The sequence below is a fragment of the Armigeres subalbatus genome, chromosome 2 (assembly GCF_024139115.2).
Source record: "Armigeres subalbatus isolate Guangzhou_Male chromosome 2, GZ_Asu_2, whole genome shotgun sequence".
NCBI classification, from domain to species: Eukaryota; Metazoa; Arthropoda; class Insecta; order Diptera; family Culicidae; genus Armigeres; species Armigeres subalbatus.
In genome coordinates this window covers 263,855,984-263,882,066 of record NC_085140.1, presented here as the reverse complement: position 1 = coordinate 263,882,066, position 26,083 = coordinate 263,855,984, and the positions used below count along the sequence as shown (strand labels likewise).

The 26,083-nt window shown below is 43.0% G+C and overlaps 1 protein-coding gene across 1 annotated transcript; it reads left to right on the top strand.

Moving 5' to 3' along the window:
* The first annotated feature begins 2,107 nt into the window (after nucleotides 1-2,107).
* LOC134209707 (uncharacterized) lies at nucleotides 2,108-24,568 on the top strand. The gene is made up of 12 exons (XM_062685717.1): nucleotides 2,108-2,186; nucleotides 2,251-2,483; nucleotides 3,319-3,793; nucleotides 3,864-4,258; nucleotides 4,323-4,388; nucleotides 4,442-4,595; nucleotides 22,038-22,136; nucleotides 22,201-22,433; nucleotides 23,256-23,730; nucleotides 23,801-24,195; nucleotides 24,260-24,325; nucleotides 24,380-24,568. The coding sequence occupies exons 1-12, from the start codon at nucleotides 2,108-2,110 to the stop codon at nucleotides 24,536-24,538; spliced, it is 2,829 nt and encodes a 942-aa protein (XP_062541701.1). The 3' UTR covers nucleotides 24,539-24,568.
* The last annotated feature ends 1,515 nt before the right edge of the window (nucleotides 24,569-26,083 follow it).

The window sequence follows — 26,083 nt, the reverse complement described above, 5'->3', positions numbered from 1 at the left end:
TTTAAGTTTAAATTTGTTTCGAAATTCCGCGGAATTCCGTTAAATTTCATTAGTAGCTAGTTTTTTCTAGCGAAATTTTTTTACGAAACGAAACGAAATCAAGAAATCAGATTTTGCAATGCTCAAATTCCGCGAAATTCCGAGGAATTTCGTTTCGAACCACCTGAAACGAAATTTTCCGAAATACCGCATATGCTTAGAAATAAGATATTTTTTTGCTCGTTTTTTAAATCCCTGGATCCTTATCATTGTGAAATAGTCAGCATTTGCGAATTCGTAGTGAGGCAGAAGTACAAAACGCGCCCACGGGACAAAATGGCCTCACTCATAAATTCACTTGTATAATCTTTGGTAGGACATTTCTGATCGAATGTTACCATTGCAATTCAATATTACAATTCAACATTATCGAACTGCAACGAAAAAAATCACTTGTCATAAGACGAGTTTGTACAATCCCATTGAATTCCACCACTCAATTGTATCTTGACAGATACGCATTTCGACCTCAACAGTAAGGCCGTCTTCAGTGTCTCGTACTTGACTCGACTCAGCAAATCCCTCCATTTTTACTTAAATTTTACGATTTCAATCCGTTAATGCAAAACAAACAACCATGCGTTATCCATTATTTTTTGACATGCAATTGAGTCATTTGACACAACCTTTCGGGTGTTTTTCCCCAGGCTCATTTTTAAAACATATTTAAAATGCGTGAGAAAGTCTCAAAAACCTTGTTGTTTTGAATAAGAGATTATTTTGGAATGTAGCTGGTCTTGTAAATTTTGCATACACATGTTGAAATAATGGTTCGGTTGATATAAACATTGAAAAAGCAATTAATTGCATATTATTCGGCAACTCGGCCGTACGAAAACCATTTTTTTGTTAAATATCTTGGCTGTGCATATGCACAGCATATGTTTCGAAATGGACAAATTGATATGAAATTTGCGAAAAAGAATCCACGTGTCTTGGAGGGACTCGAACCCTCAACCTCCTACTCTCTAGATAGGCGTGATAACCCCTACACAACAAGACCACTTAAAGGTCACGTTTGCGGAAAAGCCATCAGAATCCGAGTACCAACCTCCACCGCGGTTAGCTCTCTTTTTTGCAAATTGAATATCTTTCGGATGCTTGATTTGCCCAATCTCCACATTGCAATATGCAATTAATTGTAATCAAGTGTCGGTCTTTCACCGTCATTAGTCGTCTGAGTACACGCGACCGTTTACGTAAAGGCAATCAAACTCATCAAATGCTTTAGCCAAGCAAGCCTTTGGCACAGCAGAGTGCGATTGAATTCGCATTCTATACCGTCCCGCCCAGTCCGTTGCTGGGGGGCATGGAGTGCGATCCTCTCGTTTAATAAACAATGTGCACTCGCTTGGCTGTGGATATACAACAGTACACAAATCAAGCATCCGAAAGATATTCAATTTGCAAAAAAGAGAGCTAACCGCGGTGGAGGTTGGTACTCGGATTCTGATGGCTTTTCCGCAAACGTGACCTTTAAGTGGTCTTGTTGTGTAGGGGTTATCACGCCTATCTAGAGAGTAGGAGGTTGAGGGTTCGAGTCCCTCCAAGACACGTGGATTCTTTTTCGCAAATTTCATATCAATTTGTCCATTTCGAAACATATGCTGTGCATATGCACAGCCAAGATATTTAACATTGAAAAAGCTTAAGGGGTGCATTTTCTACTGTTCTCTCCAGGATGGCATCTTTTTGTAGACGGACTGATAAGGATCAGGCATAAAATTTGATTATTGTTTGCATATCACATAACGCGATCATAGTCCACCATTCCAATTCGGGTTTTGGTTCCTCAAGTGCTCAGTAGGATATTATCTGCCTAAATGCATACAGCTACGATTTTCCTCCAAAGATTGTGTGTATTGTTTTTTGTTTGGTTTTGTTAGCTTAGAGATAATTAACAAGGGTGTCCGGAATACGAATTAAAACCAGAAAAACGCAAAAATATTCCTTCTCTCTCATGCTAAGCCAATTTTTTAATCAACTTTCATTGTACAGTTTAAATCGCGAAACGGAACAAGTGTATTTTACTCCCTCCTCATAAAGAGTGCCAATTAAGAAAAGAGAAATGAAATTACTTCGATTAATAATTGGAGAAAATTTTCCGTTCAAGTCGTTCCTCAACCAGTTCTTGTCTGCCATCGCTGGTTAGTTCTACAGCTTAAACTGCCAAATCGAGTTTGCAACTCAAACGTGATTTATATTTGGCAGTCAATATCATCACAATTAGCCATGGGGCTGCCCTTGGGTGGGTGTCTCCGTTTCTGCCCTATCTACAATCCAGCGAAACACACCTAACGTCCGGGGAGGTGACCATCGAGCAAGCCTCCTGGATAGGATCTCTCCTATCCATCGGTGGATTCATTGGAGCGCCAACGTATGGATTTCTGGCCGACCGGTTCGGTAAAAAGCGTGGCCTGCAGCTGCTTGTAATTCCGTATGTGGTTAGTGCAACAAATGTTTTTCTCGTTGTTCTGAAACATCTGTCCCATACAGTAGGAATTCACTACTGGCCCATATAAATAGGTATTCAACCAAACAAAAGTGAATTATGCTTTTATGGGTATTGTTGCTTAGTGATAAGATACGCATCAACACAATTAACCATGTGTTAAATTTTAACCAAGGTAGTTTTCTAAAATGTATCCTGTTATTTGCATTTGTTCGGGTTCTACTAAGCCGCACCAAGCGGCTTTTTGGCTGTCCTGTGATACTTTGCTCGTACAAGGAGCAAGAAACATTATTCTTATCTATTTATGCGATATAGAATATCCTCGATTTCTGAGTTTAATAATGTTCGATACGGTTAGCGAATAATTGAGAAACAAGTGAAGTTTCTTTTCTAAGTGCTAATTGAAACCGTCTATGTGATTTTTTTTTACATGTCTTCATGTACAAGAAATGCATAATTAGGTAGTAGATAAGGGCCAAGATATATTAAAGAAGAGTATATTTCTTTCAAGCATATTGAGGAGGTGTAGGAAGTGAAGTACATACATAAATTATTAGGGGAAATGACAGCTTTGGCAGGTTTTGTTCTATTATTGTCAGGGGGGTTTTTGTTGATCAAATTTTATGAAATTTTGCCACAATATTCTTTGATATGCAAAGAATGTTTAGGCCATATTCGAGCATAATTAGTTAAAGAAAACCCCCTGACAATAATAGAACAAAACCTGCCGAAATCGTCATTCCCCCTAATAAATTGATGTCCTTATGCTTGAATACATTCAAGTACGCCAATTCCACTTCTATTAAAAAATAAATTTTCTTCAACAGGCTTCCTGGCTATGCATCCTTTGCGGACCCAATGTATACTACATCTATCTTGGACGAATTCTGGCAGGAACCGCTGGAGGAGGAGTGTACCGAGCAATTCCTCTGTACATTGCAGACATCGCCCACAACAAGCTCCGTGGGATGTTGGGCTCGCTGTTAATTATATCCCTGAACGTTGGATTTCTGTTGGGATTTGTGTTCGGAAGCTACTTGTCGTACTTCACCGTACCTGTCGTGATGCTCGCGGCACCTACCATATTTCTTCTATGCACCTTTTTTATACCGGAAACACCCTACTGTTTGTTGGAACGGCATCTAACCGAGCAAGCAGAACAATCATTGATGTTCTACCGTGGCATCTGGAAGAACTGCCAAAAGACTGATGATTTTAAGATGGAATTTGAGCAGCTACAAAGATCATCACAAACGGCAGAAGAAATTCTCAGAGAGCGTAGTATCAATTGGCGAGATTTTTGTAAGCATAAATCATTACTTATGGTCTCTATCTGCCATACACATATTTTTTTTATATTTATTTCTAACAGGTACAAAACAAGCCCGCAAGGGATTGGGAATTGGAACATTTCTAATGGCACTGAATCAGTTCAGTGGATCGTTAGCCATCATGACATACACGGCAAATATTTTTCAAGAATCCGGTTCGGACTTAAGCCCAAATGCGTCTTCAATCATCTTAGCTCTGATTCAACTGATCGGCACAATTGTATCTTTTATTTTGGTGGACAATCTAGGCCGCAAGGTTCTTCTACTGATGTCTACTATAGGAGCTACCGTTGGTTTATTTTGCATGGGACTTTTCTCATTCCTGCAACTGAGTGGCTCTCTACCGATTCTAAGCTTGTCGTTCACCATTCTGTTCTTGTCGTTTGGAATATTACCGCTACCGCATGTTATTTTGGCCGAGGTACTTCCACAAAAAGTAAGTATATTCATAGGTTTTAAATCAATTAGAATATTAGATTTCTACGTATTCTCATTTTTAGATTCGTAGCATCGGTAGCACTATTGGCACTTTGATGTTCTCGGCGAGTGCGTTCGTTATTCTCAAGGTAATTAAATGAAAGTATCTGCTCTACCAAATGTTATTTTAATTATATTGCAGCTATTTCCAATCATGATCGACCGAATTCATCTTTATGGAACGATGTGGTTCCACACTTCCATCTGTTTCATAGGAATTTTCGTTATTTTATTTATTGTACCAGAAACGAAAGGAAAGAATCTATTGGGTGCTGAAGATAAGTCAGAACCGACCAGTTGAAAAAGAAAATTTTTCAGAAATAAAGCTAAATTTTATTCCATGAAATCAACTAGGATTTCTTATTAATAACTCCAAATAAATATCCTAATCGGGTAAATAACACCATCGACTTTGTTTATCGTTTTATTTGATAATGTGGTGAAATTAGTAACCATTAATCCAGTCACAGTCGAGGGCAGCAGGGACTATGTCCAAGGGCTTGACGATCCCTCCCCAGGCCATCTGCGAGTTGTGAGGCTTGCCTAGGATGTGGTGGAGTTTGACAGTGGGCCCTATTAAATACCTATGAAAAGCTGCATGTATCCGCAAGTAGGCCCCATCAAAGCGACCGTATGCCGCTCAAAGCGCACAAGCCCAAGTCCTGGTGTTAGGTGGGACACAAAACAGACCTGACACGACGGCCCTCCGACGAGATAGGAAGTTTGCGCAGGCCCAATAAGCCACATGGAAAGCCAATAATTACGAGCAATATAAGAGATATGTAATACGACCCAATATAATCGGCAAATACCTAGGCGACGAATAAAGGATCACGATTGGAAGTCGTCTGGTTGCGCTGGTTGCGACAGGATGATCTCCGATGAATTACATCCCCGCAACTTCGACGTCGTGGCGCTGCAGGATATTTGCTGGCCGTTTCTTCAACTATAGCATCATCAACGTGCACTGGCCATACGAAGGGAGACCCGACGACGAGAAAGAAGCGTTCTACGCACAGCTGGAGCAGACATACGATGGATGCCCACTGCGGGACGTCAAGATCGTCATCGGCGACAAGAACGCACAGGTAGGAAAGGAGGAAATGTATAGACCGGTCATCGGACCGGATAGTCTGCACACCGTATCGAATGACAACGGCCAACGATGCATAAACTTCGCAGCCTCCCGCGGAATGGTAGTCCGAAGCACCTTCTTTCCCCGCAAAAATATCCACAAGGCCACATGGAGATCACCTAACCAAGAAACGGAAAACCAAAAACGGAAAATCCGACCACTACCTCGTTGCAGTATGCCTGCGCTCAAAACTCTCGACGGTGTACAACACGCGTCGAAGTCGGACGCCGCGGCTTAACATTGGGCGGCTACAAGATGGTAGACTAGCCCAAGAATACGCGCAGCAGCTGGAAGTGGCACTTCCAACGGAAGAGCAGCTAGGCGCAGCGTCTCTTGAAGATGGCTGGAGAGATATTCGATCCGCCATTGGTAGCACCGCAACCGCTGCACTTGGCACGGTGCCCCCGGATCAGAGAAACGACTGGTATGACGGCGAATGTGAGCAGTTAGTGGAAGAGAAGAATGCAGCATGGGCGAGATTGCTGCAACACCGCACGAGGGCGAACGAGGCACGATATACACAGGCGCGGAACAGACAAAGCTCGATTTTCCGGAGGAAAAAGCGCCAGCAGGAAGATCTAGACCGTGAAGAAACGGAGCAACTGTACCGCGCTAATAACACACGAAAGTTATATGAGAAGTTAAACCGTTCACGTAAGGGCCACGTGCCACAGCCTGATATGTGTAAGGACATAAACGGGAACCTTCTTACGAACGAGCGTGAGGTGATCCAAAGATGGCGGCAGCACTACGAAGAACACCTGAATGGCGATGTGGCAGACGAAGATGGCGGTATGGTGATGGACCTGGGAGAACGCGCGCAGGACATAATTCTACCGGCTCCGGATCTCCAGGAAATCCAGGAGGAGATTGGCCGGCTGAAGAACAACAAAGCCCCTGGGGTTGACCAACTACCAGGAGAGCTATTTAAACACGGTGGTGAGGCACTGGCTAGAGCGCTGCACTGGGTCATTACCAAGATTTGGGAGGAGGAAGTTTTGCCGCAGGAGTGGATGGAAGGTGTCGTGTGTCCCATCTACAAAAAGCAACTACCGCGCAATCACATTGCTGAACGCCGCCTACAAGGTACTCTCCCAAATTTTATGCCGTCGACTAGCACCAACTGCAAGGGAGTTCGTGGGGCAGTACCAGGCGGGTTTTATGGGCGAACGCTCCACCACAGACCAGGTGTTCGCCATTCGCCAAGTACTGCAGAAATGCCGCGAATACAACGTGCCCACACATCATCTATTCATCGACTTCAAAGCCGCATATGATACAATCGATCGGGACCAGCTATGGCAGCTAATGCACGAACACGGTTTTCCGGATAAACTGACACGGTTGATCAAAGCGACGATGGATCGAGTGATGTGCGTAGTTCGAGTTTCAGGGCATTCTCGAGTCCCTTCGAAACCCGCAGAGGGTTACGGCAAGGTGATGGTCTTTCGTGTTTGCTATTCAACATCGCTTTGGAAGGGTAATACGAAGAGCAGGGATTAACATGAGTGGTACAATTTTCAATAAGTCCGTCCAGCTATTTGGTTTCGCCGACGGCATAGATATTATGGCACGTAACTTTGAGAAGATGGAGGAAGCCTACATCAGACTGAAGAGGGAAGCTAAGCGGATCGGACTAGTCATCAACACGTCGAAGACGAAGTACATGATAGGAAGAGGCTCAAGAGAAGACAATGTGAGCCACCCACCGCGAGTTTGCATCGGTGGTGACGAAATCGAGGTAGTAGAAGAATTTGTGTACTTGGGCTCACTGGTGACTGCCGAAAATGACACCAGCAGAGAAATTCGGAGACGCATAGTGGCTGGAAATCGTACGTACTTTGGACTCCGCAAGACGCTCCGATCGAATAGAGTTCGCCGCCGTACCAAACTGACAATCTACAAAACGCTCATTAGACCGGTAGTCCTCTACGGACACGAGACCTGGACGATGCTCGTGGAGGACCAACGCGCACTTGGAGTTTTCGAAAGGAAAGTGCTGCGTACCATCTATGGTGGGGTGCAGATGGCGGACGGTACGTGGAGGAGGCGAATGAACCACGAATTGCATCAGCTGTTGGGAGAACCATCCATCGTTCACACCGCGAAAATCGGACGACTGCGATGGGCCGGGCACGTAGCCAGAATGTCGGACAGTAACCCGGTGAAAATGGTTCTCGACAACGATCCGACGGGCACAAGAAGGCGAGGTGCGCAGCGGGCAAGGTGGATCGATCAGGTGGAAGATGACTTGCGGACCCTCCGTAGACTGCGTGGTTGGCGACGTGTAGCCATGGACCGAGCCGAATGGAGAAGACTCTTATATACCGCACAGGCCACTTCGGCCTTAGTCTGAATAAATAATAATAATAATACTAAATGTCCATTCGACCAAATGTCCATTTGTCTAAATTTTCATTCGACTAAATGTCCATTCGACTAAATGTCCCTTCGACGAAATGTACTTTCGACTAAATGTCATTCGACTAAACGTTATTCGACGAAGTGTCATTCGACGAACTGTCCCAAAGCCGTTCTAATGACCACCTTGGTGATACATAACAGCTACAGTAGAACACACCATTAATCTTGCCTATCGCGACACCCTCAGCGGAGAGGCTTTGGGACAGTTCGTCGAATGACACTTCGTCGAATAACGTTTAGTCGAATGACATTTAGTCGAATGACATTTAGTCGAAAGTACATTTCGTCGAAGGGACATTTAGTCGAATGGACATTTAGTCGAATGAAAATTTAGTCAAATGGACATTTAGTCGAATGGACATTTGGTTGAATGGACATTTGGTCGAATGGACATTTGGTCGAATGGACATTTAGTAGAAAGGATATTAAGTCGAATGTTGAAAGTGTTTAGTCGGTAATAGGAAATTTTTTTTTTTTATTGTCTTTATTAATGAGGTTTTCGGCCCTAGACCGGTTCACCTCAAATAGGAAATTAGTTAAATAAATAATTTTTCAATAGATTTTTGGTTGAATTTCAATAAATAATCCACAAGTTACATGGATAAATTGATTAGATGAATTCAGTGGACGTGAGGAAGTTTAATCAGCAGTGGAAGAAACGAATACAAATGCTGATGAGGATTTTTCACCTGAGTTAGCAGAAACTTCTGGAGAGCCTGGATATTATATATATAAAATTGAAAATCTACAGGAATAGCAAAATATTAGGTACTGATGGTGAAATACCCTCTATTCTATTTTTCGGCACATGTTAAAAAACTAATGATTTTAATGTTATTTTGCAATACTTCATCGTAGTCGGCTTTGGAACATTTAGTCTAATGACATTTGGTCAAATAACATTTCGTCGAAAGGACGCTTAGTCGAAGGGACATTTGGTCGAAAGGAATTTTTTTCATATTCTTTTGATTGAATATCTTTCTTTCACTCAATATGTATTAGAGTGGGGCGCAGTTGTATGGAAAAACGCAAACTTCGTCCGATCAAGTGAGATCAAGGTTTTTCTGAATCGTTTTGAGACCCCAATCAACTGTGCAAAATATGGGCTCGATTGGTTGCGACCTCGCATGCCGCATCGCGTTTTAAATTTACATGGAGATTAGTATGGGAAAGCGTACTTTTTTACATTTTTGCTATTAGCGGCTTCAATTTATCATCAATCACGTGACTCAAAACGTTAGCATATTGTCTGGAAGATGCCGAAAGACTTTGCCGAAGAAGGTACATCGCTGGAAGGTCTACAAAAAATGTTATTACGTTTCGAAAATTTATAATTCAAACCATATGCAAGAAATCAATGGTTATCGAAGGGCAAAACCCATCTTCCTTCTTGTCGGGTTTTTTTTTCTTTGTGAAATGATTCCGGATAGCTCGCATTAGCTCTAAAGCCCTATAAGATCAATTATTTTGAAATAACACTCAGTTAAATTATTGGTCTACGTAGTTCGGCAGTGCTGGCAGAATATACGATTTTTTGCATATGGTTTGAACACTCAATCTTCGAAGCGTTATAACTTTTTTCGTAGACGTTCCAGCAACGTGCCTTCTTCAGCAAAGTTTTTCGGCATCCTTTGGGTTATACTTTAACGCAATGTGCCATTTGGTTTACGATGAACTGAAACCTCTAGTAGTAGAAATGCAAAAATATACGTTCCCCCATACTAATTTCCATACAAACTTCAAACGCGATGCGGAAAGCAAGGAAGCAACCAATCGGTCCCAATTTCTGCACAGTTGTTCAGGACCCAGAATTGCTTCGAAAAACCATTGATTTGAAAAAATGACCATGACGCCCCACTCTAATATGTATACAATAATTAGTTCAGAATAAAATTGTCTTTCAACAATAATTCGTTAATTATTGGCCGAAAATTTTGTTCCGACCATATGGTCATATGACCTAATCTATTCGACGTCATGTATAATGACGAAACATCATTCTACTGATTTTTTTACTAGGTGGAATAGATTCATCGTAGTCGGTTAGAGGGGTTCGCCAAAGTCAATACCCAGTCGGGAATATTCTCGGAATATTCACTGTTTTCGTATTATTTATTCTTTTTATGAACCCATCATCGGGGGCAGCAGGGACTATGTCCAAGGGCTTGACGATCCCTCCCCAGGCCATCTGCGAGTTGTGGGGCTTGCCTAGGATGTGGTGGGGTTTGACAGTGGGCCCTGTTAAACCTCTATAAAAGCTGCATGTATCCGCAAGTAGGCCCCACCAAAGCGACCGTGTGCCGCTCAAAGCGCACAAGCCCAAGTCCTGGTGTTAGGTGGGACGCTAAACAGCCCTGACACGACGGCCCTCCGACGAGACAGGAGGTTTGCGCAGGCCCAATAAGCCGCCTAGAAAACCAATCATTACGAACAATATAAGAGATAATGCGACTCGATATAATCGGCAAAGACCTAGGCGACGAATACAGGATCACGATTGGAAGCTTGGAACATGGAATTGCAAGTCGCTAGGTTTCGCAGGTTGCGACAGGATGATCTACGATGAATTACATCCCCGCAACTTCGACGTCGTGGCGCTGCAGGAGATTTGCTGGACAGGACAGAAAGTGTGGAAAAGCGGGCATCGAGCGGCTACCTTCTACCAAAGCTGTGGCACCACCAACGAGCTGGGAACCGGCTTCATAGTGCTGGGTAAGATGCGCCAACGCGTGATTGGGTGGCAGCCAATCAACGCAAGGATGTGCAAGCTGAGGATTAAAGGCCGTTTCTTCAACTATAGCATCATCAACGTGCACTGCCCACACGAAGGGAGACCCGACGACGAGAAAGAAGCGTTCTACGCACAGCTGGAGCAGACATACGATGGATGCCCACTGCGGGACGTTAAAATCGTCATCGGTGACATGAACGCACAGGTAGGAAGGGAGGAAATGTATAGACCGGTCATCGGACCGGATAGTCTGCACACCGTATCGAATGACAACGGCCAACGATGCATAAACTTCGCAGCCTCCCGCGGAATGGTAGTCCGAAGCACCTTCTTTCCCCGCAAAAATATCCACAAGGCCACATGGAGATCACCTAACCAAGAAACGGAAAACCAAATTGACCACGTTCTAATCGACGGTAAATTCTTCTCCGACATCACGAACGTCCGCACTTACCGCAGTGCGAATATTGAATCCGACCACTACCTCGTTGCAGTATGTCTGCGCTCAAAACTCTCGACGGTGTACAACACGCGTCGAAGTCGGACGCCGCGGCTTAACATTGGGCGGCTACAAGATGGTAGACTAGCCCAAGAATACGCGCAGCAGCTGGAAGTGGCACTTCCAACGGAAGAGCAGCTAGGCGCAGCGTCTCTTGAAGATGGCTGGAGAGATATTCGATCCGCCATTGGTAGCACCGCAACCGCTGCACTTGGCACGGTGCCCCGGATCAGAGAAACGACTGGTATGACGGCGAATGTGAGCAGTTAGTGGAAGAGAAGAATGCAGCATGGGCGAGATTGCTGCAACACCGCACGAGGGCGAACGAGGCACGATATAAACAGGCGCGGAACAGACAAAACTCGATTTTCCGGAGGAAAAAGCGCCAGCAGGAAGATCGAGACCGTGAAGAAACGGAGCAACTGTACCGCGCTAATAACACACGAAAGTTCTATGAGAAGTTAAACCGTTCACGTAAGGGCCACGTGCCACAGCCTGATATGTGTAAGGACATAAACGGGAACCTTCTTACGAACGAGCGTGAGGTGATCCAAAGGTGGCGGCAGCACTACGAAGAACACCTGAATGGCGATGTGGCAGACGAAGATGGCGGTATGGTGATGGACCTGGGAGAACGCGCGCAGGACATAATTCTACCGGCTCCGGATCTCCAGGAAATCCAGGAGGAAATTGGCCGGCTGAAGAACAACAAAGCCCCAGGGGTTGACCAACTACCAGGAGAGCTATTTAAACACGGTGGTGAGGCACTGGCTAGAGCGCTGCACTGGGTCATTACCAAGATTTGGGAGGAGGAAGTTTTGCCGCAGGAGTGGATGGAAGGTGTCGTGTGTCCCATCTACAAAAAGGGCGATAAGCTGGATTGTAGCAACTACCGCGCAATCACATTGCTGAACGCCGCCTACAAGGTACTCTCCCAAATTTTATGCCGTCGACTAGCACCAACTGCAAGGGAGTTCGTGGGCAGTACCAGGCGGGTTTTATGGGCGAACGCTCCACCACGGACCAGGTGTTCGCCATTCGCCAAGTACTGCAGAAATGCCGCGAATACAACGTGCCCACACATCATCTATTCATCGACTTCAAAGCCGCATATGATACAATCGATCGGGACCAGCTATGGCAGCTAATGCACGAACACGGTTTTCCGGATAAACTGACACGGTTGATCAAAGCGACGATGGATCGGGTGATGTGCGTAGTTCGAGTTTCAGGGGCATTCTCGAGTCCCTTCGAAACCCGCAGAGGGTTACGGCAAGGTGATGGTCTTTCGTGTTTGCTATTCAACATCGCTTTGGAAGGTAATACGAAGAGCAGGGATTAACACGAGTGGTACAATTTTCAATAAGTCCGTCCAGCTATTTGGTTTCGCCGACGACATAGATATTATGGCACGTAACTTTGAGAAGATGGAGGAAGCCTACATCAGACTGAAGAGGGAAGCTAAGCGGATCGGACTAGTCATCAACACGTCGAAGACGAAGTACATGATAGGAAGAGGTTCAAGAGAAGACAATGTGAGCCACCCACCGCGAGTTTGCATCGGTGGTGACGAAATCGAGGTGGTAGAAGAATTTGTGTACTTGGGCTCACTGGTGACTGCCGAAATGACACCAGCAGAGATATTCGGAGACGCATAGTGGCTGGAAATCGTACGTACTTTGGACTCCGCAAGACGCTCCGATCGAATAGAGTTCGCCGCCGTACCAAACTGACAATCTACAAAACGCTAATTAGACCGGTAGTCCTCTACGGACACGAGACCTGGACGATGCTCGTGGAGGACCAACGCGCACTTGGAGTTTTCGAAAGGAAAGTGCTGCGTACCATCTATGGTGGGGTGCAGATGGCGGACGGTACGTGGAGGAGGCGAATGAACCACGAATTGCATCAGCTGTTGGGAGAACCATCCATCGTTCACACCGCGAAAATCGGACGACTGCGATGGGCCGGGCACGTAGCCAGAATGTCGGACAGTAACCCGGTGAAAATGGTTCTCGACAACGATCCGACGGGCACAAGAAGGCGAGGTGCGCAGCGGGCAAGGTGGATCGATCAGGTGGAAGATGACTTGCGGACCCTCCGTAGACTGCGTGGTTGGCGACGTGTAGCCATGGACCGAGCCGAATGGAGAAGACTCTTATATACCGCACAGGCCACTTCGGCCTTAGTCTGATTAAATAATAATAATGAACCCATCATTCTTTGGACAATATCGAAGCAATAATTATGTGACTTTTAGAAACACCACAATAAATAATTTAGTTTTTAATTATTATTGACTAAAGTTCTTTTCTTTCAAATAGCCATTCGATGGAACGTCATTAGATTAAATGTACCAAGATTTTTAATTTGAAATCCGCTTCCGACCAAACGTCATACGACCAAATGTACGAAGATTCTTCATTCTAAAATCTGATTTCGACTAAATGTTTTTATTCGACTTAGTGTTCTTTCGACCAAATGTCCTGCGTCTCTAGTGTATTAAAAATCATTTTCGACTAAATGTCCCTTCGACCAAATGTCCATTCGACGTAATGTCCTTTCGACCAAATGTCATTCGACTAAATGTCATTCGACTAAATGTCATTCGACGAAATGTCTTTCGACGAAATGGTATAGATTCCATTAGAACAGCTCAACCAGATTCAAACCGAATTGGTTATAGTAACTCTCATATGACTGACTTAGTTCGTATATGAGTAAAATAAACTTATTTACATCATGTGTGCTAATCAGGTAAGGCTTAGGCAGCGGAGTGGGACAGCCGTTGCACCAATCGCAGGGTCAAGTGTTACTTGAAGCGCTTGCAAAGAACGACGCAGTGCTAGTAAATGATGGTTCCACTAACACATCCTGTAGGAGTGGGGTCGAGTAGTGTATTGACTTAACGTTTCTCAGTCAGCAATATACATGGACTGGGTCTAGAAATATACATGGACTGGAGGATGGATGAGGACTACACCTATAGTGACCATTTAGCAATTCACTTTAAGATCAATTATGTTGTACATTATCCGAAGGCGAGGGATCCCTGTCAGGCTCATGGGTGGAAGACCAATCACTTCGACAGCGAAGTTTTCACCGCGGCCATGGGACTGGCAGCCAACACTGACAGTCTAAGCGAAGATGCACTGGTAGCTGTCCCATCACGCGCGTGCAAAAAACGGCAGACGACCGATATTTTGGTGGGTGCAGAGTTTGCAGTTCTTCGATCAGCCTGCCTTAAGGCTAGACAAAGGATGCAACGTGCCGTTATGCAGAGATACTTCGATGAGTGTAGTTTTCCCGACAAATGAAAAAGGCAGAAGTTAGTGGCATTGCGCGGCCGGTAATAAAGTTAATCAGCTCGGTGCGTGTTTTCTCTTGTTTCGGACAGCAGTACGATCGCCCGTTCTGCCGAAATATTGTGTTCTGCATTGTGCGGCCGATAATAAAGTTAATCAGTTCAGTGCGTGTTTTTTTCGGAGTAGCTATCGAGCAAGCGTTGTTCAGTGCGTGCTTTAGTCGTCACGAAGTAGTTAAGATATCGAACCAGTCTTCGGGAAAATACGTAAGACACGCGTTGCTTTTCTGTTTTTGTATCATCATGAATATGGCGTCGTTCAAATGAAATAATTGGTCGCTTACCAAGGCGATTTCCAATATATTTCCTTTCCAACTAACATAATGTTCCTTTCCAGTGCGCTCATGGAGATGCAGAGGATTCCTCGGTCTCTTGTAGTGATGAGTGTCGAACTAATTTCCCCCCTCTATCCTAATTGACTGTGAGGACGTGGCCGGCATCGCTATTGGTTTGAATTAAAGAAACTCCGAAGCATGTACAGTGAGAATAGCTTTTTAGTCCCGAGAAAACTATTCAATTGGTGAGCTGTGCATTATTTGTTGTTTCTCGGCCAATCACGACTAGTAACTACGATGGGTAAGTCAATCAAGCTAAGCTAAGCAAATGAAAAAGACAGAAGTTAGTTTTCTTACCGAAGACTAGGAAACCACCAGGCAACCCCACGGCGCACAAAATAAAGAACTGATTTTATAATCATAACAATTTTTGCAATTAATTTATCATTTGGAACTTCAGCATATGAATAATAACAGATTTTGATATTTTCTTTGTTGCGAATAATTTGCTATTGGTTTGTTATTATCATTAGCTATTTATCATTTGATCACTGGCAAAATTAAATTACCTGTACAGACATGTACGACTGAGCACTTGGCGCTTCAATTACCTAAGCTTTTCTCAGCTATTTTCACAATATCGTGATTGATGGTATATGATGTAAGGGTACGCTATATTCTATACGTTGGGAAAATTGTGAATTTATTAAGATGATAAAAGATACCCAACATTTATTCAGACCAGCCTTTAAAACTTTACATTGCCATCAATACTTTGAGATGTTTTTTGGGCAGGTGTTGGCACATGAGGCTGTGCAATTGCATGAGTATGTATCTCATGTCGCAAGCACAATGGATACACTATGCCCAGGAAATCTAGGATGTTACCCTCCCGAAAACATGCAGAACCGGGCTGAGAATTGATCTCGCCATCCCCGAATTGGCAATACTACGCCTTTGCTTGGAAGGCTAACTGGAGATCCCCGAGACTCGTCTGGTCAAATAACAGAATATGGTTAGCGGGCATAAAAGATATTTTAGTTACTAGATAAAGATTGTCGCTGTCGTCGCTGTCCGGAACATCTTTTGCTGGCGAGGATAGGGGAGCTAAATGTCAAAGAAGGAAAATCCATACGATTTGACAGCTTGATACCCAACATGTTCCGGACAGCAGAACAAAGGGAACCGAAGCGACAATCTTTATCTAGTAAGGGATCGTTAAAAAATTACGTCCATCGTTTTTCTGCATTTTCAACCCCCTCCCCCTTCTGTCACAATCTGTCACAAATCACTGACCCCCCCCCCTGTACGTACAACTGTAAAATATATGATGGTTCGTTTTCTTTGTACACTACTTTTACAAGGAATTTAGTGGGAATTAACTTCCTTAACAGCAAATTAAAATATTTTTTAACTAATCAAATTGTTTCTAAAATGTAATAAGGTATTTTTTCTTGTTGGACGTAACACAAGACGAGACCCCCCCTCTCCCCCCGTCACAAATTGTCACAAATTCTAGAACCCCCCCCCCCCCCCCAACCCTGGACGTAATTTTTGAACGATCCCTAACAAAAATATCTTTTGCGGGCATCGATCGTTGTTGCTGAAAATTGACTGGCGAGGCAGCACAGCACTCATGTGCAATTTTCCCAAAAATCCCAAAACAATGGTAGCGTCGGAAGTGGTACATCGAGTGTCCATCATCAGCAGCTCTTCTGTCTCATTGTCTAGCAAGATTCAAACTATTGAGTGATTGCTTTTGGCGCCTTATTGAAAATAAATCAGTTGTTTTCAGGATCACCATTTTGTACAAGCGAAAGTTTATTCTTACAAAGTACAAAACAAAATTGTTTGACAACGGCAAAAGTATAATCGCAACAATGGCCTAACTTTGTCTAACATTCACATTTGAATTTTTTATCATTTTAACAAGACTACAGCTTTCTGTTTGAATGTAATCGAATACCACAGAGCTAATTTTATAAAAAAAAGATTTCAGTATTGCGTTTCTTGGGTTGGGATGTTTAGAATTCACAGTTTATTATTTCTGATCCGATGCTTCTGTATGTGTATCTTTCCTGTTATTTTTTTAAAGACAAAATGGTTTCGCATTCTATTGTAATATGATTTTTTGACGTAGGACTACGTCTGTCTTTTCTATATTGGGGTACACTTTACGATTGTAAAAATCGGGACCCGTCACGAAAATATGATAGACTTTAAAGTTTAATAACTCAGCCGTTTCTCGATGGATTTTCAATTTTTTGGATCATTCGATCAAAAATGAATCAACGCTTCTTTGTATTTATATGAAAATAATGATTTTTAACAATTTATTATCGATAATTGATCAAAAGTTTAGATATAGGTAAATCAACCAATCACGTGCATGCATCACTAGCACAGACATCAAAATCAAGCAACTAGCGGGTTTGGATCTTAACCTCAGTTAGATTTCACGCAGAGCGGACACATCAAAGCGTTCGCAGCGGAGCGAACACAGCATCACGGAGACGCAGGTAACATTTTCAACAGAAATCCATCGCATTGGTGTGTTGCTGCAGATCATTCAACCTCAACGAACCATCATTTTATATGAAGAAAGGGTTGACTACAAAAATAGCACTTTTGCGATCCCGCGCCGCCTGTGGTGATGCTTTTATTACATTATTGGGAAAGCGCATTGGGGAAAGAAAATTGGTTCTTCTCAGGACTAGCATTTTCTGAACAGAAAGGTTTAATTGCAAAAATGGACTGTTTCGGTGACATCGGCGTTTGGCGTTGAAGCTTGGTTTCTGTTAGTTATTCCATCCATTTAAATTTACAGGCTTAACTTATTGAATACAAGTAAGCCGCTTTTCGGCGCGCGAGCCATTTTTATCGGGATTCCGCAAAGAGCGGTTTAACCATTTATAAGGCATTGGTCACTATATTGCCACCAACAAGTTTTTCTGTTTATTAACAAGAGCTCTACTTATTATTTCCCATGTAGTGTCTATATTTGCTACCTAGTAACCCCCCAGATGAATTTGAGCCCTAAAAAATTTAAATGTCAATTTGAGAACGTTTTTTTACGAACAGATCGTAAGTTATAATTCATTGAAAAAAGACGACAAAGATATACTTTTTCCCATTGGTAATAATTATTTTAAATCTCATGTGTTAGATTATGTCGTGATTAGCGTGAAAAATCCTTTGCCTTTCTTGTATATTCGGTTTTTAGATTTTAGACGAAATTGCTTGGGAAGAAAAGTGCAAAACAAAAAAATCACTTATAATGCGTTTTCCAACTAGGACGCTAAAAAACGTAAAGTGCCTTGTTTTGATTTGTTTTTCGTAAAATCTGTTTTTTAAATCTTTTATTTATTTTTCTTGTAGCCTTTTCTCCTGCTTACAAGGCAGTGACAAATAACGTTCTTCTTTTTACTTGGAGGATTCACCATTTCTCTGGTTCACTCTTTCTCGTTCTCTCTAGCAGCAACCAACGCATCACTTCACAAAATCTTCTTTCCGCAGTCGGGTCATCTTTGCCCGTTGAACACTTCGGCTTTCCTCCGGTTCAGCTTTGTCTCGTTCTGACATCACTGACCAAGTTTAACGGATCTGGTTTTCTTCCGGTTTCACTCGTCGGGATGTAGTGGAAGTTCCCGATCTTCAGGTGATTAGGGCTAAATGTGAAAACTCACTAAATCTATAATTGTTTCATTTCAACTTTTCTCATTACAGAACTCACCAATAAGCATTATCCCTTGTTCTTGTGCTTGTTCTTGCATCATTTTGTCATCATTTATTGAACCCGGATATCTCATATTAATGACACTCGTTGACAGATCCAAAAGTGTAGCACAAGTCCACTGGCGGTGCCAGCTATTGTTATTTGATGGGGCCCCACTTAGCGCAAGAACAATAGCCTTCGAGAACAATGGTGTGAGTGCATCGTGTGGTGCCCCACCTCTCTCTCCGCCAATGCACAAGTCCCAAAATGGTGAATCTTATCTAAAAAACTATTTATCGGAGGCAAAAAACTTCTTATTACCCAATTTTAGTGGCATTCGTGCGTTAATCTCAGAAATGGAAATTAATAGAGAATAATTTTACCTTGTTTCTTTATTTCTTTACAGAAGCTCATCTATCAAATGTTTACCGAAACAGGGGAAATGGACTTCAGCATCTACCAGAACTAACCGGAATTCACAGATTCCCATCGAAAACTTAAACAAACGGCTCATATCAGGGCTACCAATCTTTGATGAGGAAAAAAGAGCTTATACTGAGATTTTCGGATGAGTGAAATTTCAATGTTGATAAAGAGACACAAACTATGATGACAAATACCATCCATTTCATATATCCACGTAGTCCTACGTCACTTTTGCGTACAACCCGATTGAGCTGCACCTTTGAGTTTTTTTCTCGTTATTTTAAATCCCCGGTTCTTTATCATTGTGAAATAGTCATCCGCAGCACAATTGAACCATTCACATCAAATTATAATTACTCTTTCTATCACAAACATTTCAAAATGACACGTCCTTTGCAAAACAAAGAAAACAAAGATTTGTATCTCTCAGACTAAGCTTCGCTAATCAGCATCTGCGAATTCGTAGTAAGGGAGAACGCTACAGAACGCACCCTCAAGGCGAATTGGCCTCACTCGTAAATTCACTCAAACAATCTTTTGAAGGACATTTCTGATCGCATGTTACCAACACAATTCAATATTACAATTCAACATTATCTAACTGTAACAGAGAAAATTGAGCAAAATCTCTTCCTTTTTACTTAAATTTTACGATTTCAATCCGTTAATACAAAACATGGGCCCGGCCCCAAAACATACAAAACATGGGCCCTCCTTAGCCGTGTGGTAAGACGCGCGGCTATAAAGCAAGACCATGCTGAGGGTGGCTGGGTTCGATTCCCGGTGCTGGTCTAGGCAATTTTCGGATTGGAAATTATCTCGACTTCCCTGGGCATAAAAGTATCATCGTGTTAGTCTCATGATATACGAATGCAAAAATGGTAATCTGGCATAGAAACCTCGCAGTTAACAACTGTGCAAGTGCTTAATGAACACTAAACTGCGAGGCGGCTCTGTCTCAGTGTGGGGATGTAATGCCAATAAGAAGAAGAAGAATACAAAACAAACAACCATGCGTTCACCATTTGTTTTCACAGGCTTGATACTCGATAATTGATGGGCTACAGCTCTTCGATTAACCTACGCCGAATGGAGTATCCTTCTCCACTGGACTCGATCCTGGCCCAATCGCTTCCAGTCGTTCTGAACATAGAGCGCCATCAGGTCCTCTTCAACTGCAAAAAGCCATCGTATATGCGGCCTTCCACGAAGCCTGCGGCCTCTTCCAAGTTCTCTACTAAATATTATCTTCGCTTGACGTTCTTCCGGCATACGAACAACGTGACCAATTCACCGTAGTCTGCCGTGTTGAATAAGATTAATAATATCCAGCCCTTTATAAACCTGGTACAATTCGTGATTCATGCGGCGCCGCCAGATACCGTTCTCCTGTTTATCGCCGAGTATTGTCCGCAGCACCTTACGCTCAAACACTCTGAAAGCTCGTTTGCAGACTACAAGATTTAAGCTGCTTACGAAGTCCGTAATAAGCCCGATTTGCAGCTGCAATGCGCCTTTTCACCTCGCGGGTAACATCATTATCGCACGTCACTAATGTTCCAAGATACACAAATTCTTCTACCACTTCAAACTTTTCACCATCCAGCACAATTTCGCTACCACCACCACTAATGAACTCATGTTGATTGCCAGCGACCATATACTTCGTTTTGCTGGCATTGATTGTGAGTCCGATTCTTGCTGTCTCCCTCTTAAAAGGCACACAAGCCTCTTCCACGGCACGGCGATCAATCCCTATAATATCGATATTGTCCGCAAATCCCAGGAGCATATGCGATTTTGTGATAATGGTATCGCTTCTTTGTACACCAGCTCTCCTATTCGCTCCCCCGAGCGCTATATTGAACAGTAGATTCGAGAGTGCATCACCCTGCTTTAATCCATCTATGGTAACAAATGACGTCGATATTTCATCCGCAACCCTTACACTTGATTTCCATCCGTCCAACATTATACGAATCAGCCGTATAAATTTCGCCGGAAAACCATGTTCAAGCATAATTTGCCATAATTCATTCCGTTTCACTGAATCGTACGCCGCCTTGAAATCAATAAACAGATGATGTGTCTGCAAGTTGTACTCCCGGAATTCATCAAGGATTTGTCTCAGGGTAAACATTTGATCCGTCGTTGGTTGGCCTTCACGAAAACCTGCTTGGTATTCGCCGACAAAGGACTCTTCAAGCGGTCTCAATCTGTTGAACAGAATTCGGGACATAGGGCACATAGGGTTATTCTTCGGTAATTGGCGCACTCCAGTCTGTGCCCTTTCTTAAAGAGAGGGCAAACGAGGCCGTCCAACCAGCTAGCAGGCATATCCTCGTCTTCCCATATTTTCGACATAATATGGTGCAAAACTTCATAAAGCTGCTCACTGCCATGTTTGAGAAGTTCAGCCGGGAACTGGTCCTTCCCCGCAGCCTTCGCATATCGTCCTGCTCCATTTTTTCCTGCGCCTCGCTAATCAATTGCAATTGAGTCATTTTACACGACCTTTCGGGCGTTTTGCCCATTTTTAAAACCTGTTTTAGATGCGTTCGAAAGTCTCAAAAACCTTGTTGTTTTGAATACAAGATTTTTAGGATGAAGCTGGTTTTGCATCTGCACGTTGAAATAATGGTTCGTATTCTTGTTGATGAAAACATTGAAAAAGCTTAAGGGGTGCATTTTGGACTGTGCTTCTCTAGATGGCACCTTTTCGTAGACGGACTGATAAGGATCAGTCATAAAATTTGATTATTGTTTGCATATCACATAACGCGATCATAGTCTACCGTTCCAATTCGGGTTTTGGTTCCATAAGTGCTCAGTAGGATATAATCTGCCTAAATGTATACAGCTACGATATTTCTCCAAAGATTGTGTGTATTGTTTTTTGTTTGGTTTTGTTAACTTAGAGATAATTAACAAGGGTGTTCGGAATGCGAATTAAAAGCAGAAAAACGCAAAAATATTCCTTCTCCGGCGTTTCTTTGATGAATACGTCAGGGAAGCAATACTTCTGTATTTTCTGTAAATCGAACAACTTCTAAGTCTATGTCTACTTACTTCTAGTAGTCAATAACTAAGTCAATTTTCAATAATTTTTCATTGTACAGTTTAAATCGCGGAACGGAACAAGTGTATTTTACTCCCTTATCGTAAAGAGTGCAAATTAAGAGAAGAGAAATGAAATTACTTCGGTTAATAATTGGAGAAAATTTTCCGTTCAAGTCGTTCCTCAACCAATTCTTGTCTGCCGTCGCTGGTTAGTGCTACAGCTTAAATTGTCAAATCGAGTTTGCAACTCAAACGTGATTTATATTTGGCAGTCAATATCATCACAATCAGCCATGGGGCCGCCCTTGGGTGGGTGTCTCCGTTTCTGCCCTATCTGCAATCCAGCGAAACACATCTGACGTCCGGGGCGGTGACCATCGAGCAAGCCTCCTGGATAGGATCTCTCCTATGCATCGGTGGATTCATTGGAGCGCCAACGTATGGTTTTCTGGCCGACCGGTTCGGTAAAAAGCGTGGCCTGCAGCTGCTTGTAATTCCGCATGTGGTTAGTGCAACAAAAGTTTTTCTCGTTGTTCTAAAACAGCTGTCCCATACAGGAGGAATTCACAACTGGCCCATATAAATAGGTATTCAACCAAACAAAAGTGAATTATACTTTTATGGGTAGTGTAGCTTAGTGATAAGATACGCATCAACACAATTAACCATGTGTTAAATTTTAACCAAGGTAGTTTTTCATCTAAAATGTATCTTGATATTTGCATTTGTTCGGGTTCTATTAAGCCGCACCAAGCGGCTTTTTGGCTGTCCTGTGATACTTTGCTCGTACAAGGAGCAAGAAACATTATTCTTATCTATTTATGCGATATAGAATATAGAATATCCTCGATTTCTGAGTTTAATAATGTTCGATACGGTTAGCGAATAATTAGAAACAAGTGAAGCTAAGTGCTAATTGAAACCGTTCATGTGATTATTATTTTTAACATGTCTTCATGTACAAGAAAAAAGGCATAATTAGGTAGTAGATAAGGGCCAAGATTTATTAAAGAAGAGTTTATTTCTTTCAAGTACATTGAGGAGGTGTAGGAAGTGAAGTACATACATAAATTATTAGGGGAAATGGCGGCTTTGGCAGGTTTTGTTCTATTATTGTATTTTATGAAATTTTGCCACAATATTCTTTGATATGCAAAGAATGTTTAGGCCAAATTCGAGCATAATTAGTTATAGAAAACCCCCCTGACAATAATAGAACAAAACCTGCCGAAATCTTCATTCCCCCTAATAAATTAATGTCCTTATGCTTGAATACATTCAAGTACGCAAATTCCACTTCTATTAAAAAAAATATTTTCTTCAACAGGCTTTCTGGCTATGTATCCTTTGCGGACCCAATGTATACTACATCTATCTTGGACGAATTCTGGCAGGAACTGCTGGAGGAGGAGTGTTCCGAGCAATTCCTCTGTACATTGCAGACATCGCCCACAACAAGCTCCGTGGGATGTTGGGCTCGCTGTTAATTATATCCCTGAACGCTGGATTTCTGTTGGGATTTGTGTTCGGAAGCTACTTGTCGTACTTCACCGTACCTGTCGTGATGCTCGCGGCACCTACCATATTTCTTCTATGCACCTTTTTTCTACCGGAAACGCCCTACTGCTTGTTGGAACGACATCTAACCGAGAAAGCAGAACAATCATTGATGTTCTACCGGGGCATCTGGAAGAACTGCCAGAAGACTGATGATTTTAAGATGGAATTTGAGCAGCTACAAAGATCATCACAAACGGCAGAAGAAATTCTCAGACAGCGTAGTATCAATTGGCGAGATTTTTGTGAGCATAAATCATTACTTATGGTCTCTATCTACCATACACAGCATTATTATTCATTTATCTCCAACAGGTACAAAACAAGCCCGCAAGGGATTAGGAATTGGAACATTTCTAATGGCACTGAATCAGTTCAGTGGATCGTTAGCCATCATGACATACACGGCAAACATTTTTCAGGAATCCGGTTCGGACTTAAGCCCAAATGCGTCTTCAATCATCGTAGCGCTGATTCAGCTGATCGGCACGATTGTATCTTTTATTTTGGTGGACAATCTAGGCCGCAAGATTCTTCTACTGATGTCTACCATAGGGGCTACCGTTGGTTTATTTTGCATGGGACTTTCCTCATTCCTGCAACTGAGTGGCTCTCTACCGATTCTAAGCTTGTCGTTCACCATTCTGTTTTTGTCGTTTGGAATATTACCGCTACCGCATGTTATTCTGGCCGAGGTACTTCCACAAAAAGTAAGTATATTCATAGGTTTTAAATCAATTAGAATATTAGATTTCTACGTATTCTCATTTTTAGATTCGCAGCATCGGTAGCACTATTGGCACTTTAATGTTCTCGGCGAGTGCGTTCGTTATTCTCAAGGTAATTTCAATGAAAGTATTTGCTCTACCAAATGTTATTTTAATTATATTGCAGCTATTTCCAATCATGATCGACCGAATTCATCTATATGGAACGATGTGGTTCCACACTTCCATCTGTTTCATAGGAATTTTCGTTATTTTATTTGTTGTACCAGAAACGAAAGGAAAAAATCTATTGGGTGCTGAAGATAAGTCAGAACCGACCAGTTGAGAAAGAAAATTTTTCAGAAATAAAGCTAAATTTTATTTCATGAAATCAACTAGGGTTTCTTATTAATTACTCCAAATAAATACCCTGATCGGGTAAATAACACCATCGACTTTGTTTATCGTTTTATTTGATAATGTGGTGAAATTAGGAACCATATTTCCAGTCACCGACGAGGGCAGCAGGGACTATGTCCAAGGGCTTGACGATCCCTCCCCAGGTCATCTGCGAGTTGTGGGGCTTGCCTAGGATGTGGTGGGGTTTGACAGTGGGCCCTGTTAAATTCCTATAAAAAGCTGCATGTATCCGCAAGTAGGACCCACCAAAGCAACCGTGTGCCGCTCGAAGCGCACAAGCCCAAGTCCTGGTGTCAGGTGGGACACAAAATAGACCTGACACGACGACCCCCCGACGATACAAGAGGTTTGCGCAGGCCCAATAAGCCGCCTGGAAAGCCAATAATTACGAGCAATATAAAAGATAATGCGACTCGATATAATCGGCAAAGACCTAGGCGACGAATAAAGGATCACGATTGGAAGCTTGAAACATGGAACTGCAAGTCGCTAGGTTTCGCAGGTTGCGACAGGATGATCTACGATGAATTACATCCCCGGAACTTCGACGTCGTGGCGCTGCAGGAGATTTGCTGGACAGGACAGAAAGTGTGGAAAAGCGGGCATCGAGCGGCTACCTTCTACCAAAGCTTTGGCACCACCAACGAGCTTGGAACCGGCTTCATAGTCCCAGCTAAGATTCGCCAACGTGTGATTGGATGGCAGCCAATCAACGCAAGGATGTGCAAGCTGAAGGTAAATGGTAATTTCTTCAACTATAACATCATCAACGAGCACTGCCCACACTAAGGAAACCCGACGAAGAGAAAGAAGCGTTCTACGCACAGCTGGAGCACACATACGATGGATGCCCACTACGGGACATCAAAATCATCATCGGCGACATGAACGCACAGGTAGGAAGGGAGAAAATGTATAGACCGGTAATCGGACCAAATAGTCTGCATCAAATCAAATGATAACGGCCAACGGTGCATAAACTTCGCAGCCTCCCGCGGAATGGTAATCCGAAGTTCCCCGCAAAAATATCCACAAGGCCACACGGAGATCACCTAACCAAGAAACGGAGAACCAAATCGACCACGTTCTAATCTACGGTAAATTTTTCTCCGGCATCACGAACGTCCGCACTTACCGCAGTGCGAATATTGAATCCGACCTACCTCGTTGCAGTATGCCTGCGCTCAAAACTCTCGACGGTGTACAACACGCGTCGAAGTCGGATGCCACGGCTTAACATTGGGCGGCTACAAGACGGTTGACTAGCCCAAGGATACGTGCAGCTGCTGGAAGTGGCGCTACCAACGGAAAAGCAGCTAGACGCTGCGTCTTTTGAAGATGGCTGGAGAGATATTCGATCCGCCATTGGAAGCACCGCAACCGCTGCACTTGGCACGATGCCCCCGGATTAGAGAAACGACTGGTATGACGGCGAGTTAGTTGAAGAAAACAAAACAGCAAGGGCGAGATT